The following is an 18,072-nucleotide window of genomic DNA, read 5'->3' as shown; positions in this document are numbered from 1 at the left end:
GGCCTGAAATTAGGAGGTGTTTTATGTAGTTCAGATGAGCTCAAAGAAGGGAACAGAGCTGGGGAAGGGGCTAGACCTGCTACCAAACCCTACAGGGCTCTTGTCTTCATAATACTTTCTACTTTTATATGTATATACATATACATATACATAACATCAGTAAAAAGGAGTCTCAAAAATTATCATACACATTTATCTTGACTTCAAGAATACATGTAGCCTTCAGGCTTTGGAACATTTTATGGCAGAGCATTGATTGATATTGGATTGCTCAAACCTGATAATCACAGGCTTCTTCAGGTTTAGATCACATCTATAGCTATAAATTTAAAATATCATCTATGTAGTTTCATGTGGGTTTCAATTCAGGATTTTAAGACTATTTGGAAAGTGCAGCTACAATAATTCACAGCATGATTTTATCAAATTATTACCTAAAAGCAATGAGAAAGACATATGGTAGAAATACTTACTCCCCTATTTGACCTTGAAATGTTTCAAAGAAGACCTTAGCTCCAATCATGGTATCAGAAGACTTTAAATAATAAATTATTATAATTTAGGCTAAGAATGGACTTACTCATGCTCTTAAATGGTCTTTGCATGTCAGCAAATAACTCAAATAATTTAACATGTCAATGGAAGAACATAATTCTCTGAAAATCTATTTTGTAAAAAATTCTTCTACCAGGTCTGCCCGTAATACAGCAAGTTGCAGCTCATACTGTATTTTGAGATTTTTATTTTCCTATTTTTGTTCTTTCAAAAATGTTAATCCAGCACAAAGTAAGTCAGAACTCTTATTTTTAAGCAATTTCTACTCATTATGATGATGATTCATCTGGAGATGTTGCCAGCAATGATAGCAACTTTGGAAATGCATGACATTCCATGCTGATATTCCTCTAATCAGCTATTTCTCTCTAAATTAATAGAGGATAGGACCTGAATTCAGAACTATGAGAGATCTTTGTTCTTGTTTCTGTGCATAAACAAAACACAAACAGCCTTGATTTAGCTCTGGTTAGCTGGAAGTTCAGGGTTGGTTTTTTTTAATTGCATTCAACTTCTTCCCTCAAATAGAATATGACGAAGTTTGTCTATTATGTTTTTAACTAAAAGTGATTTTAAAAAATCCCAAACTTATTCCTGACATTTAAAAAAATTTAAATACCCTTTTTGTTCATTCACAACATAGGCAGTTCCTGCACACTGTCAGAATGCTCAGCAATTATTTATCATGGTTTGTTAGTACTCATTTTCGGTGGACAAAAGAGTTTATCCCATTTTCTTACTTCATTATTGATGCGATATGATATCATTTTCCAGCTAGGAAAATGATAGATGGTTTTTGATCCGTATGAAAATCATGAACAAACCAGTGCTATCCTTCTTCTTAAATCAAAATATGTATCTGCATGGGCTCTCCTTAAATGCTTACCACTATGTCTGTCCATGGACAATTTTGAAATTTATACCCCATCTGATTTTGAGAAACGTATTTCCCTGGCGACTCAAATGCAATGACAGAATTTTGAGGAGAATGGGCAGCACTAAGAGTTTTTCATACACAACACAGCAAATCAAAGATATTCAGCACCTCTGTGCCAGGCTGGTGTAGAGAAGCACAGAGTGAAGACCTCACTAAAACCAGGTGAGAAAAGCACTGAGGTACCTGACTGATGTCACTTGTCCACGCAGCCTTCTCCTGCCGTGATGGGGCCAAAAGGACAACAGTGAAAGGAGGAGCATCCGTGGGCTCCACAATGAGCTTGAAATCCAGGTGTCCAAACACCTGCCCAGAACCTTTTGCTTTACAGCCAGAGGGAGAGAAAAAAAAGTCACAATGTGAAACATCAGAGTATAAGACAAAGAAAACAGTGGTTTCATTTACAATGGAAATAGCTTTAAAACATCTTCCTGATAAAGAGCAAATCCAATTAGGTATCTAACAACTTATTTTGTGGTTCACACATGCCAAGCACAAAAATACTGGGATTTGCTCTTCAAGATAAAGTTTCTTATAACACTTGTATGCTAATACATCCTCACCCTACTACAAGTATTACTCAAATTAATGAAACGACTTTCACAATTCAAGTGCAAAACTTGACAAACTGCAGGATGGAAGCCAAAAGGAGTAATAATAAAATCAGCCTGAGACTGTATTTTGTAATTCCATTTGAACAAGCTCACGGTCCAGATTTGCGGGGAATCCAAGACAAAAAACTTCCCATTAATTCTTCCAAATCACTCAACCCCTGTGTATTTTAGAAAGTTAATTATCTGCTGCTTACTTAAGGCATTTTTACTTTTTCTTCCATTTTTTTTAAGTTTTTATTTTCCAAGATGCTCTGGGTGAGCTTTAACATGAAAGTCAGCAGATAATTTGTCACATTTCTCCAGTCAATCCTCTTGAAAATCCAGTAAGGGGTGTCAACAGCAGGAACAAATACAACAAACAACTTCCTATCTGAGCCACCATGTCCATTATTGGAACAGCCATTTACTGAATCAGTTTTACACTTTATGCTACTGGTTTCACAAAAACATATCTATTTGCTCTTAAAAAAGAAAAAAAAAAAAAAAGTACTAATTTTAGGAAACTAGAAACTGTACTTACTACTGACAGCTGAATTTAACTTACAATCATCATCACTCGCTTCTGTCTCCTCGACCAGTGTGCACTCTATTAGAGACAGAACACCACCTGTCTGTGGAAACAAAGCACATTTCACACAAGTGTTATTTATTCCCATTTGTCACAGGTGCTTTTAAATGTTGACATGCCTTACTCAAACATTTTACATTACTCAGAGCTCCAAGGAAGATACATCAATTTCATGATGCACATTTTTTCCTTAAAGAACTAAACCCAAACAGATTAAATTAAATGCTTTTCTTAATCCAACAGATCAATAGCACAAAACTTATTTCACTTTAACTAAGCTGTAATTTATGGCACACACAGACTTGTTCACAAGTTCCAAAACAGTTTACTAGAATTTCATCCTCTGAATTTAAGTGAAATACATACAAGGTTTTTTAAAGGTTCCATTAGATTTTATTCATTTAGCATAAGTACTTGAACTATTTTATAGGTGCAAAGTGAGAAAGCACAAGAACCTTAATAACCTCTCGCCATGCTAAATTAAAATTCCATTCAACACAATCCACTCCATGAACTACCCATAAGCCAGCACTATAAAAGCCTGATCCCCAACAAATATAACTAGATTGTTCTTAGATGACATTTTAGTTTAAGAGAACATGCTGTTCAGGAAAACAGAAATGACTTTGAAAATTAATTTTATTAGAGCACTGGAAAATGTTCTTTGGCAATTCTGCAGGGTTGTACTGACTGATTTATGCACTAAAAACTGACTTAAATTCAGTGCTACATACACTGAATTAATTCACTACTTCAAACAAATAGATCCATCAATGCCTTGTTTCTAATGCCCAGTTTACTAGAATTAACTGGGTCTAAAATAAAGAAAATTCTTTTTTTTCTTGCAATTTCATTGCAATTCTATTATTTGCAATGAAAAGACAAAGCATTTAAACATTGTGCACCACTCCACTTTTGTTTATAGCCACTAATGCAAAGCTCAGGTGAAAACCCTAAAACAGTAAAATGTTGACAGCTCACTAAACGTGTGTTTTCATTTTAAATCATAATATAAAGTCCATACCTTAAGAAGATGCAGTTTTCCTCCTGAACTTCTTGTACAAATTAAAAAGTGTTTTGTAAATAAGAAGCATTGTCTTTCTCCTTCTTTCTTCAAAGACAATGAGCCCAGGCGAACCTTACTCAGCTTTCCCCTCTCAACTGAGGGGACTTGGATAAGGGAACCTGGTAATGAAGGTGCAAAATTTACTGTATTACACTAATATTTAGCGGGCAGTGCTCAAGTTGTTTTTTCATTGAACACCATTACGTTAATTAATGCAGCTCTTCATTCCAATATAAATGTGTATCAGCGTCTCTTTTAAGCACAAGTAAATCTCTTTTTTACTGCACAAGTTCCCTTTGTTCTTATCATAAATAGACTCAAGTACAGTCTAAACTAACACTTGTGAACATGGCAGGATTAGATCTAGAGCTGATTAGGCAATTAAACACACTAAGAGGCAATTGATCAGAAAATGTGACTGAACAGCACTTTGTCCACTTTGACAGCCACTACACTTGCAAAAGACAAGGCACTCCCAAACCAAAGAGACAGAATAGAAAGAATATGGAAAAGTTCTTTTTGGTGGAAAAGAGTTTGTGTGTGTGCCCATGTGCAAGAGAGATGGAAATGAAGCACATTTCTTCTTCTTATCTTGTACTGCATAATTGTCAGTGCTCCACAGCTCATGTGAAATGCGTTACCAGTAAAACACTCCCGAACTAAATTGAACCTGCTTACATAAGCCTGAATTTTGCTTTCCAGAGCTCCAGGCTGGGGACAGCTCTGCTTCTTTGCTGTTTCACATCTCAGTCTGTGACCAACTTTTCCAGATTGATCCCACCATGTGTATCACCTCCAAATTTGGAGCAGGAGTTAAATTTGGTGGTGAAGTGCAACTCCTTTGTAGATTAAACAGAAAGATTTCTACCATACAACTTGCTCTTAGCAGACAGGGCAGCCAAGAGACCTCCTAGTCTCATTCCCACACATCTCTCCTCACTATTACCTTTACACTGGCTCTTGCCTTGTTCCAGCATCAGCTAAACCAGCAGGAAAATAATGCTGGGAAGAGGCAGCTGACTTAGCTCCCTGATAGGAGCAAGGTCAAAAAAGCACTGAGAAACTGATGATGCAAACGGAGCTGCACAGCAAAACAAGCAGGAGGAGGTTTTGACCTGCCTCTTCTAGATACGAACTAGCACAGCTGCATCAAAGCCCAAAGTAGTGGCAGCATCCTCACACAATGCCAGCCTGACAGAATTTTCCATGAAATATTAGATTAGCAATTCTTACTCCGTGTTGTCAAAAGAATTATCTTTCTCAAAGTTCACATACACAGTTTTAAATTAACAAACAGAGAAATTGCAGTAACTGAGAAAGCTGCTATTTATCTACATTTTTTTTCTACCCCTCTACCTCTCTCTATATATAAGTAGCCTTAAGTTATTAATATGTAAACTTCTATTGACACGGGAAAATACACAGCAGGAAATTCACCAGAGAACAGTGTTCTCTGACAGACATTTCACATTTACATTGAACATGTATAACACAACTCATGTCACCAAAACAGAACAGTGAAGTTATGCTCTAGAATTTTGCAAAGGAATTTGGAACATTTCAGATTCACTTACATTCTGACTCAAACCCATAAATATTTATTGGCTGCTGTGCATTTCCCCTGGACAAACAGCTAACCTGCCTCAGCTGTAAGAGAGAGGGAAGATACCATTTCCATATGTTAGAACAGTGACTTTTCCATGTTACACTGACTGTCCCTCAAGCCACACTGCAATGCCAGCATGTTCAAAATAACTCCCAGATAAAATTCAAGGGTACTTTTAGTCCTAAAATTTCATCTACACATTTAGGGTAGCAATATTCAATCTGTACATTGTGTTTCTGCTTTGCTGAGTAGAGTAATAGTACCTATAAATATTATATGCTTACTGGACCAAATTTACAGTTAACTTCTGTTTATTTATTTGTTTTTATTTTCATTAGAATTCTTTCAGGACTAACATACTCTGTTCTGCCATAATGGGCTGAAGGTTAAACAATGTTCTTGCATGGAGCTGAAATACTGTTTAATAAGGTACAAGAGAGCAAACCTCTCTCTGAAAGCAGAAAACAGAGACTGCATTTTCTCTCTTTCAAATCTGTGGAGAGGAGCACACTTACACATTCTGCATGGCTCATACCAAGCAAGGACCCTGGGCATTTTCATGAGGCTTTAGTGGTTAACAAAACTGGTCATTGGCTCTACCACAGATTTCCCCTTAAGGAAAAAAATGGTCACAGTTGGCCGACATACAGATGCAATGAGCAAGTGAAGCTAATTTTAGAACATTAACTAACAGTATAGTTTGGATAATAGTGTAAACCCATGATTTTTTATCCAGCCACAGTCCTAAGCACTTTCAGCCCTTCAATGCTTCAGCAGTCACTCTCTCAGCCTTTGCTCAATCCAAGGAACATAAAAGGGTGTATTTTTAAACAAACCCAAACATTCAGAAGTCTACATTGAAGTGTCTGATTTTCCAACTCAGTCTGGTTTTCCCCACACTGGAGGTTTTGGGGCTTTTTGCACTTTTTTTGTTGTTTGTTTTTACTGCTCAGAGGGTTAAATACCGAATACTTCATTAAGTGAGGCTGTGCAGCCTCTGTCTTTGGAAACAACAAAATACTGACTGGACACAGCAGAAAGCAATCTCCTCCAGCTGGTGCTGCTTTGAGGCTGGAATGGATAATTTCCAAAGTCCCTTCCAACTTCAGCTATTGTATGATTTTGTGGTTATGGTACCTTTATCAGCAGAGGTAAATTCACAGCAGCTGATGGCAGAAACATCAGAGCGTTTGAAGGCATCAGAGGAGCTCAAGGTGCTCAGTTGTTTGGATGTCAACAGATTTGAGACTCCACGAGTGTCCTTTAGCCTCACAAAGAAAATATTCCTCACTTGTTTGCGTGATTGACTATAAAATCTCTACCTAAGTAAGAGGCAGGGGAAATCAGACCCCAAGAAACTCAAATGAGAATTCACAATCTGCATTGCAAAACCCTGCCAGGGACAGTTCCTATGGTCTAAACATGTACAACTCAACAGAATAAATCTCTTCATAAAAATGTAAAGTCTGTAACACACACAAAAAAAGAAGTTGTTATTAACATACATGAAAAAAACAAAGGTAGTGGCACCTCTCTCCTGTTTTAAGCTGAAGAGGTTCCTGTGCCCATCTACACTAATCAACACAGCAAACAGAAGCCTAGCTGAAATCAGAGGAGGTGAACATCACCTCTGCCAAAGTGACCCCACTGTCAGATATAAAAGGGAAAGAGGCTCCATTACTTCATTTGCTTTATTCAGATTTCTGCCCTTGCAGAGAATCACATGCAGTGGATATTCTACCAAATAAACTGATACAACCTTGTTTAACACACACTCCTGTTCACTATCCTCTGACTGTGCGCCTAGAAATAGATCTGAATTTAATTTACTGACAGGGTTTGGCCTGGGCCTAACACACCAACAGTAATTTGTCCAGACTGATTCCAATAGAAAAAAATTCTAAGTTTTACTGATCAATCAGTGCATACACAGACAAAACTTTATCAGTCAGTCTTAATGGGAAAACCCCAATTTAAAAAAATACATATTTGTATTACATATTGTAATAATACTGAAAAAAATCTTAAATTTAATTAGTTTTCATGGTACAAGTCAATCTAGGATAATCACAGCATTATAATTTTTTGGTGGTGGGTACAAAACAACTTGTTTTCTTTCTTAAAACCATATTCATAACTCTTAAAACACCTCAAATACAACAAATGCATACATTTAATGAAGAATCAAGTAATTCAATAGCATTTGCAAAAACAATGTTGTTTGTGTATTGTAAAAAAAAATATTGGAAGATACTACAGAAAATTTAATAGTTTGGCCACATAACTAGAGAAGCAGCACAAAATGCATTTTAAAATGTACAGAAATTATTAATTACCAGGTGCAATATGGCCTCATCAAATACCAGATGTTCTGCTGAGGTTATCTGGAAAAGGTTTTGTGAAGGGATGCACCTAAATTATATTCCTAACCTTTCCTTAGTATATTTCATGCTTTTCAAGACAAAGGCACAAAACCTGTCAAAATCCTGCACTACAGAGCTGTTGTTACTGTGTACAAACCCAGTAACTTGCTTTAAGAGATCCACAGGTAAAATATTCTATCAATGGGAGAAAGGTAAGCAGTTAAAGTAAACACCACCAAGTAAGAACTGTAACTAATTTGCAGTTCCTGGCAAAAAACTGTCCCTTATTTAAAAAGGAAATATGATTCTAGCATAGTTTTTTGAACTTAACAAATTCCACCTCTGCTATTAAGTAATTTTCAACAGAAAGAGTTTCCAAAGCTAACATCAATAGACAGAAAGAAAGGAGTGCTGCTCTTCCCCTGCTCCATCCCCTTGGGACCAAAGTCCAGGCAGAATGTGAATTACAGTCCCATGGGGGCTTTGCCACTCACATGCTGGTGCTTTTCATGGTTCCTGAAGAAAAGAGAACTGAGTCACCTGTTCTCTGAGCATTTTGTGACTTGCCCTGCAGGGACCAGGGGCAGGCTCAGGATGCTGACAAATGCCCAGTGCAGTACCCAGCCCAACGATGGCTGTGTGAGCCCTGCAGCCTTTAGTCCCATTTTTTTCATACTTTTTGGGCAGTTTTGCAGAGGAATGTCTTACCTTGGCGTATAAAGGTTTGGCTGGTATCTAGCAATATGTCACAGCCCTCCACTATGGTCCTCTCTATGGCCAGGTTCTTTCGGATGTTCTCTGTGTCACTCACCTCGTCGTGCATCACTCTGGTGGGGACAAAGCAAAATGCACTTTATCTCCCCAAAACGTGCCTCACACCTGCTGTGTCTGTGAAGACACACAGTGCATGCCCTTCACCACCTGCTACAGACCAGATCAACCCACCCAGTGCCTCATCACTCCAGAGCAGGTCTCTTCCCTTTTTTCCTCATCTTTTCAAATCATTCTTGTGATCATTTTGATTTTTCAGCAGTGGAGCCAATTTTGTGACTCCTTAGTGACTGTTCCTGAACACATCTGACAGATGCCACCGAGCTACAAACACTTCACAGTTGATAGAAGAGAACCTGATCCTTAATATAGGCTGGGCTGCCATAAACAGGGAAGTCTTGCCTAGAATTGTGTGAGGAACATGGTAGATTTCCTCTCGATGACTTTAGGGTCCCACTCTGTCCCTTCATCTTTACATCTCAATGTGTCAATTCCTTTCCTTTCTCCTCTCCTTTCCTCTCTTTTCTTTTTTCTTTTTTTCTTTTTTTTTTTTTTCTCCTTTTTTTCAGTGCTGAGACCAACCCAGGAGTTTATATGATCTTGAAATTGTATTTTCCTAAAGTGGGACTGGACTGCACTTTCTAGAATCTCCTCCTCCCTCAGAGTCACATTCAAGGAATAGAAATGACCCATTTTATTTTATATTTACAGTCTATACTGACTTCATGAGCAGAGAGGATCAGTCAGTCTCAGACTCTAGTTCCAAATATTCAGTGATGAATCAGCTGGACTAGCAATGAACTCTGACTTATGAGATGAAGCCAGCCCAAAGCTGATTTATCTGCTTATGCAGAGCTCTTACAACTAACTATTCTCCAAGCCCATCTTTAGTGAATACTCCAGACACTGAATATTTATATCCTGGAGTTCACTCATGGTCTCTGTTCACAGCAGAAAACTGTCTTTCCCAGAGAAGAGAACCACATTTCTCACTGGGCTGATGAGAGGAACATCTGAGAAAGGTCTAGGGGTTCAGGGAAGAGCTTTATTTTTCAGGTTTCCACAGGGAGCATCAGTTCTCAGAATATATCTTTAGTTCCTGCTTATCTGGCATTATTTGAAGCATATATGAAAGTCGATTTTCACATTAGCACAAAAATTATAACACAGATAGAGAACTAAGTACTTTCCAAGACCAGGATTATTTAAAATGCCCTTCTCTCTTTAAATTAAGAAAAATAAAATTCCTTTATGCAGAGAAAACGGCTCTGTTCATAACCCAGGAGTAGGTGGTTTCTATAGTGATTTTGATTCTCCTCATACAAAAATAAAAGAAGACACTTGTAGATTTAAATTTGCCAAAAAAAATAGAACAGACAAAATATTACACTGACATATTTTTGTTATTTTTCATTATCTTCTGTTTTGGGTTTTATCCTTTTCTTCAAAATACAAATCTTTTTTAAAGGAGCAAAACCAAAGAAAAATAAAGAAAATTTTGAAAACCTTTAATTCAAAATTATCAGACACAAGGTAGAAAAATCTTACCTTGAAAGTTCTTCTAGTTTAGATTTAGCAAATTCAAGGCTTTTTCTCTCAACGTGTTCGTGTGGTGTGTGAGCCAAAAGTTCATGAAGTGTTATAATATATCTGGGAATCTTGAAACCAATAAGGTATAATATCAGTAAATCCATATATACCTTCCCTCAATTTTAATAGATTATGAGCATGTAAATTTCTTTTGACATTGAAAATACCAGGTGACCTGTTTGCATTCAGATAAAATTCACATTGCACAAAAGGAGATTGAAGAATGTCCAGTATTTGACTGTGAAAGGCTACAGGGTAACAAGGACCCTTCAGAGCTTTTAACCACAGAAAGAAGGACCCTTCAGAGCTTTTAACCAGAACCAAGTGATGGTGCAGCATAACTCGTCTGACACAACAAGATTTATGTAGGAGGAGAGGCAACATTATGCTCAAGTGGAAAGTCATCAGCAATGACATAACAACATTCCTCATCACACAGGAACAGGACCATCTCTTTCCCTCCCTTGACCTGATTTCAACTCAACCCAAAAAAACCCCAAACCCATAAAAACTTTAAAGTCTACCACTTCAAAAGTTAAAAAACTATTGTTGCAGGTGTTAAGGGTTCCTTAGCCTAATATGAATAACTACCACTAACATCGTCAGTGATGCCCCTTTTAAATTTTTTTTCTCTATCTGGCTGGCCAATAACTACACAATCTGAGGGGGTTCACTATTCCTTTGATGAGTAAAATGTCAGGTTAAATTTATAAAGACACAAAATTCTCAGGCCAGTGCTTCACAGACATCCTAAAACAGATGCAAATGTCTATTCCAGGCAGATCACAGTAAAATATGAGGAGGGTAAGTACAGTTTTCAAAACTTTTGCCCTTTTTTTTTCATTTTCTGAAGACCAAATCGCTCGGGAACAAAGCAGGGAGAAAGATACAAAACGTATTCCCAGTAAGGTGCTTACAGCTGCTCTAAGTTACTGAATATCATCTCTCTATGGACTTTATAATCAGGGGTACTAAGTCAAGGAACTGCTCCTTAACAATTTTCTTTGGTGCCATCCTCATTCCACACTCCCCCTCAACATTCTTAAGACTGAACAAAGATGACCCAGAATAGCTGGGGAAGACATCTTCTACAGGCAGAATCTTGGTGAAGCAACAAAATAAATTAAACTGAACTAATTTGCAGGAGAGTATTTCTAGTTAAGCAAGAAGAACCTTCAATCAATTTCAATGTCAGTAATATAAAATGAATGAACCAAACAGTAAAACCAAATATACACAAAAAGTACAGAGGGAGTACCTGAAACATGGGGTAGGTAAGGAAAGTTTCCAGCATTCGGCCCTCACATGCTGGGTTGGCTTCATATTGCTTCAAGAGTTTGTCAAAATCTCTGTTTTGCTTACAGTTTGCCAGCACTTGTAGGCTATACTGATGATTCCGAACAAATTCTTGATATATGTTCAGCATTGGCAGCAGAATGTCAAATAAGTCAGCTAGAAAAAGAAGAGAAATGCCTTTTTTTTTCCCCAGCTACCCATGGATTGAAACGTATTTTTAAAGAAAGCAGTGTTTTCTCTGGAAGTGAATTACTATAATCAGCTCTGTTTCCAATATACTGACAATTTAGAAACATTAAACATAGCTCTTTCACCTGCCCTGTGATGGTTATTCTGATTACCTAATGGTCAGATAGTATTACCAAAAATACAAGTCTAATCAATGCTTAGGGCAGAGGAATTCTCATATACAGACCATTACTGCCCATATGGGATTCCTACTACACCTGACCTTGTGGTTTTAATGCTGCAAATGCATCCCCTTCAAAAAGGACTTTTAAGAAGTCAAGTCTTTAGGAAAAAAATAATCTCCACTGAATTTCCAAAAATAAATATGAAAGTTATACCCCTACAGAAAATAAAGTAACTTACCTAGAATTAAGGTAGGCCAGTTAGCTATTCTTGCTTTTAAGCCTTGGTGAAATATCTCATGAAGAAACATGATTGTTTCACTGAAAAACAAGTATTAAAACAATCAAAAAGACAACTCTGGTTTTGTTTTCTAATTAATAATTCACAGAGAAACATCTATTCCTCTTTCACACTTTGTTAGAAAAAGACCAGAAGACAGTTATTGTTATGGAAATAAGTGCTTCTTTTTATTGCATTGTTTAAAAATACTAGCTCAGTGCTTCTAAAAAATGCGTAGTATTCAATATAAATATTCCAACATTATATTCATATTCTAACAAGGGAAAGGAAACCTGCCTCATGACTAAAGGAACATATTCTATTTCTCAGAGGTTTGGGGCAGGCTTGGATGCAATCCCAATCCTGTATCTAATGTTAGATGCCTCCTGGGCTACTTGAACATGCTCATTACAGCAGTACTTGGATGCCTAATGAAAGAACAATTCTTTTTTTGCAGGATATGAAAAGACAAGTGAGAGGGAAGGAGGCTCCTTAGGCAGGACAACAGAAAATAGAAGCTTTGACGTTCTCATCCTTGGGGTCTTAATCGGGATCATATGAGGCCACTAAGTCCAGTTTTGCTCTCTTTAAAGAAAAAAAGAAACAGGAAAGGTGACAGAAAATTAGGAGAACTGCCCCAAGAGGCACCATCTGTCCTTTTTTCCCTCTAGCAGAGGAAGACACAGAATGCAGGAAGGCAAAGAGGTCATGCTGGTTTCTGACAGCATCACCTGCAGAACCTTTGCCTTATAGTCCTGGAAACATGTCTGGGTCAGTGATACCACCTGCACCAGTGATAAAACAAGGGCCAGGATTCTGCCTTCAGCTGAACCAGAATGGGAACAAGTAGTCAGGGAAATCCACAAAAAAAAAAGAAAGAAAAAAAGCCGCAAAACCCTCCCAAAACAAACAAAAAATCCCAAATAAATCCCCTATACCTGTTGAGGAAAATGCTACTGACGTCGTCATGGCTGATGGGTGGCTTCTTGGAGCTCGCTGCCATCCTCAGGGGCCGCAGGAAACAGTTCACCAGGACATAAAGCTGGTGCACATACTCAGACTCAGCCTCCACCATGTTGAAAACTATCTGGTTCCTCTTCCTCATGCTTTCTGCATGAGGAGAACAAATATAATCTTGGACAATGGTTTTCCATTTTCTTCTGCACAACCAGCCCCGCATGAAGCTCTGAACCTAAAAAGGGATCATGTAGAAAATGAAAGTAAGAAAAAACACATTACATGACTTATCATAAGCTCTTCACTGTAGAAATAACCGTCAAAAATAAAAGTGTTTGCTCAAAAATAAAAACGTTCCCTTATTGATATATAATTGTTCTGTAATTAAATGCATTTTACATTTCTGTTTGTTAAGGGTCATAATTGTTGCCAGGAAACAGACTGTAAAAACATGGCATACATAGAATGAGAATTTTATACTGCAAGTTGGAGTGTTGTTCTCTTCCCTTCAGCATGAGTGCAGTTCCTTCTTCCTCTCCCAAAACATTTCTCCTATACCCCAAAGGTATCCTGCAATGCCTTCAGGTAACACATTCCAACACAGACTCAATATCATTATTATCAATATAATTTAAGAATTCTCAAATTATTTTTTAAGCTCAGTTTGCTTTTCATTTTGAACAGATAACACTTGGTATGTGTATTTAGAGATATGTATCAATACATTGCTTGGTATCAGACACCAAGGCAACAAACATGGTATTCAAAAAGACAGATTTTTGGCATTCTTAAAAAGCACCCCCATGCCATGGAAAAATCTAACTAAGAACAATATCTATTGAAGCTGCAAGTGGATTAAAGATTAGGGAGGAGGTCTACATCTGATCACTGGAAATTTTATTATGTCTGTGCCCTGACCTTGATATGAAGATCATTCACCTTGAAAGAGAAGTGCAAAATTTCATTGGTATCAGTTTACTTTGAAAAAATAACTTAAAAAAAAAAGGGAGGCCAAGTGTCAAAATGACCAAGATGCAGAATGCAATTAATTACATACAGATTCAAAGCTCTCTTGCTACTAAAAGGGGCTCCCAGCTTCTGTAAGAATGGTTAATCTACATGAAAAGAAAAACTCACACCAAGTTACCAGCTCAGTGCTGACCCTGGGTCAAACTGCACACCCCAGAAAAAGACAGAAACTTGACATGTTCCATGAAGGATTTTATGCTAATACATCACAAGATTATTGTAGCATTAAAATATAAACAATTGAAGAGATTTAAGTAGGAGCAGGGCAAAGGAAGACATGCTATTTGACTATACTTAAAGAGCAAATAAATAAAACCAGACTGATCAAAATACAGAAGTACACCCCTCATCCCACCCTCTTCCCTTTAAGCACAAAAGACTTCATGTTTACCTTCTTAATTTTTTTAATATCTGGATCTTCATCTTCCAGGTTGCCTTGATAAGGTCGCATTTTTTCCTTTGTTTTATTCAGTGCTACAATCTGACAAAACCAAACACTCATTAAATGCTTCCTCGAATTAATGAAACTCTTGGTTGAACAACAATTTCTGCTTCCCCCAGCCCAAGGACCAGTACACATTTGGGGACAGGGACTGGAGCACTTCAGGCCAGTATAGATCCCTGTCCAGCTGGAATGGGGAACCCAGAACAAGCAGGTTCTGCCCCCAAAAATAACTGTGTCTTTTGGGCTTTACAGCCTGGGACTACAAGGTTTTTAACAACATCCAGGGAATCAGAGCAGTCTGGAACAGTCTGTAACACCATCACTCAAATCCAAACCTGAAGGCTGGGAGGAAACAATGCAATCAGTGGCAGCCACTCTGCAAAGCAGTGTGACATCTTAAACATCCTGACAGGAAAAGTAACCCAACAGGCCCAAATATTTCAAATAAAATTATTTATCTAAGGAGTCATTGGAGTGACTGTTACATTAACCTCACCAGGTTCTGGCATTTTCACAGAATACTACAGAAATACTGAACATCAGTGGATGCCTTAAGTTTTAGCTTTCATAATTTCCAGATTCTGTGCTGCATTGGTATGTAACTCTAAACTTCATATAAAGTGTTAGCAAGTTCTCTTCGCAGCTTAGTTGGACAAAACAATCCTTTTCCAGCCCCAGAACCAAGGACACCATTGCAGCTTCAGGCCCCACAAGGTGTAAACAACAGCAAACTGAGGAGAGCAATCTGGGAGCAAACTTCATAACCTGAAGCTGTAATTGGACAATTAACCCAATATGTAAATGGACCAAAACTTATAAAACTGTGAAACCTCATGAGCCAGCATCCATCTCGCATCCAACTTGGGTGTCGCCTTCGCCGGGCTCATGTGCAACCCAAGGTATATTCTGTGAAGGTCTTTGAATAAATACCCACTTTATTCCTTTAACACTGTCTAGCCTCTGTTCTAAGTAGCCTCTCAAGGCATCACCAGAGCCATGTACCCAGCAGAATGCTCTAATCAGTGATTGCTTGGTGGGCCTGGCACACACCTCTGACTTGAGCCTCTCAATTTCCGTGTCCTGGTCCTCCAGCTGGTGCCGGAGCTGGTTGGCCGCCACCTTCTCAGTCTCCACGATCTGCACCAGGTGGATGTACTTCTGCATCAGCACCTCCCGCTCAATCAGGATGTCTGAGTAGCTGCCAGAGAAAACTCAGGTAACTAAAAACAGCCAGATACTGGGTTTTAGTGGTTTTAGTATAAGAAGGCTTCTGCTCCTGAAACAACTGAAAAAACAGACGAAAATGTTTTGAATTATTCCTCTTCTGTGCCTAAAGAACTGTTCATAATAATCATTATTCTTAGCATGACAGCTGACTGTGCAAAACATTACTACTGTTAGATACTTATTATTGTTAGATATTTACTGTTGTTAGATACTTACCTATTATTAAATACCTATTATTAGTAGATATTCAGAATAGAGACTTGACAAGATAGAGGCCTTGTCTAGCCTCTAAAGGAGGGGAATGATGCCTTAAGTTTTAGCTTTCCAGATTCTGTGCTGCAGTAGTATATAACTCTGAACTTCACATAAAATATTAGGAAGTTCTCCCCACAGTGTAGCTGGACAAAACAATCCTTTTCCAGCCCCAGAACCAAGGACATCATTCCAGCTTCAGGCCCCAAAAGGTGTAAACAACAGTGAACTGAGGAGAGCAATCTGGGAGGATGGGACTTCATAACCTGAAGCTGTAATTGGACAATTAACCCAATATGTAAATGGACCAAAACTTATAAAACTGTGAAACCTCATGAGCCAGCATCCATCTTGGGTGTAGCCTTCACCGGGCTCTTGTGCTGCCCAAGGTGTATCCTTGGAAGGGTTATTATACTTAATAAATACCCATTTTATTTCTGTAGCTCTGTCTAGCCTCTGTTCCAGGTAGCCTCTCAGGGCATCACAACTCCCTCATGGGACACGGACAGATAACACAGCCTCAGTGGCAATAAGTTTGCAAAGCCACATTTGTTTGGCTTAAATTATAATGTAGCCTGATCATAAACCACCCAAATCATAACCACCAAATCATCCAGACTGAGAGAGTTTAACATCCTTTTTTAGACACAAGTGCAACACTACCCAGTTTCACAGTATCCAGATACTGAGAACAAGATAACCGCACTTTTTATGAGCTTCTAATTCTCACGCTAATCCAAAGAATTCAGTAAATTAAAATTTTTTTATTTAATTTAAGGTCCTGATATTTTCCCATCTTTTGGGAGGACTTGGGGGAGCATGTAGCACTTCATCAGAACTATTTCTCTCCATCTGCCAGATCTGTTTATGGACGAATTCCCATCAAAACTGTCATTTTAGAGTGCTAACACATGTTTTTATCCTTTAGGCCATTTTAACATTACTGAAATAAATGCCTTTAATCTAATCAGTATCAGGAACGACGGTATCAGTCTTTCTTTTAGCTCTTGGGCAGCTTTTCCCTGAAAAGGGTCAATATCCCTAGTGCAATTAGATGCCACAATCAGAGCACCACACCAGAAATGTTTCTCAGCTTCAGATAGAGGAGAAATCAGTTTCTCCCTGTGCAGAATCTTCACCAGACTGATCCTGAAGCAGCAAAATCAAGACACTTTGCTGCCTCTTAACCTAGGTTTTAGGAAGGCTGTTCGTCCTAGAGTTACATAAATTTACAAGACAAAGACCAAACAAAACACAGCAGAATGGAGGCCCTAAATCATTGACAAAGGATCCCTTGCTATTTGATATCGTGTCTTTTTCCGTTGTTGAATTTGAGCACAGGATTCAACAGAAGGAACTTCTGGATTGCAAATCTCCTTCTTTTAAATGTCTTCCTGCTTGTTATAGCACTCATAAAACAATGAACATTTGCTATTAAAAACTGTGAGGTTCTTAAAATTGCAGCAATGTGCATCCTCTATAGTGTGTTTTTTCTATAAATATTTACTTGTATCTCAATCTGTGTTAGTGCACTTACACACTGGAGGGGGGCAATATTAAGCACCGCACAACACGTAACCTGGAAAACAAGCTTGGATTTAAAATAATTAGAATAAGTTCCTAAAGCTATCATATAAAGTAAAAGTTTTTCCTCCTTGTACAGATTATAAAAAGAATAAGAAGCAAATTTAATTCTATTACATTTGCTGTTATATTTTGACCACTGCAGAATTAAACAATACACTGGAAAAAGAAAGGTCAGGGCACCTCTTCCAAGAAGTAAAAAACGTACATAAATAAATCTGTCATGAAGCAATCCACTTATCACTCAGTTGTGCAGAAAACAGCAGCAAAGTATGATATAGGTTCTTTAAAATTTTTCAATAATAATCTGTTCAGTTTTGCAAGAATTCTGGGCTTTTTTTCAGAAACCAGAGTACTTCATCTCTTTGCACCCTGAAAAGGCATTTGTACATTCTAAAAAGTGTCTTAATAAAAAGCACTAATCATGTCTGAGTTAGCAGTAATTGTTTTACAACGTCATTAAGATAAAAATGTTTGTAACATATGTAAATAAAATTCCTGGATTTACATTTAATAAAAATAGTCTTTCCTACCAAAACCCAAATCCAGACAGGTGAAACATCCTCTTTTTCTGTTTATTCTTTT

The 18,072-nt window shown here is 37.8% G+C and overlaps 1 protein-coding gene across 1 annotated transcript in view; it reads right to left on the bottom strand.

Moving 5' to 3' along the window:
* The window catches only part of RASGRF2 (Ras protein specific guanine nucleotide releasing factor 2), a 113,394-nt gene that overhangs the window by 50,576 nt on the left and 44,746 nt on the right, over positions 1-18,072 (bottom strand). The window contains exons 3-12 of the mRNA XM_066339950.1: positions 15,475-15,622; positions 14,371-14,460; positions 12,932-13,185; positions 11,955-12,034; positions 11,326-11,519; positions 10,026-10,135; positions 8,415-8,533; positions 3,696-3,856; positions 2,624-2,714; positions 1,676-1,812 (exon numbers count right to left, since the gene is read on the bottom strand). Coding sequence (XP_066196047.1) covers positions 1,676-1,812; positions 2,624-2,714; positions 3,696-3,856; positions 8,415-8,533; positions 10,026-10,135; positions 11,326-11,519; positions 11,955-12,034; positions 12,932-13,185; positions 14,371-14,460; positions 15,475-15,622 — 1,384 coding nt within the window. The remainder of the gene's footprint in view (positions 1-1,675; positions 1,813-2,623; positions 2,715-3,695; positions 3,857-8,414; positions 8,534-10,025; positions 10,136-11,325; positions 11,520-11,954; positions 12,035-12,931; positions 13,186-14,370; positions 14,461-15,474; positions 15,623-18,072) is intronic.

This window comes from Sylvia atricapilla, chromosome Z (assembly GCF_009819655.1).
Source record: "Sylvia atricapilla isolate bSylAtr1 chromosome Z, bSylAtr1.pri, whole genome shotgun sequence".
In the NCBI taxonomy this organism is placed as follows: Eukaryota; Metazoa; Chordata; class Aves; order Passeriformes; family Sylviidae; genus Sylvia; species Sylvia atricapilla.
Note: the sequence above shows the minus strand (reverse complement) of the source record. Positions and strands in the feature narration are given on the sequence as shown.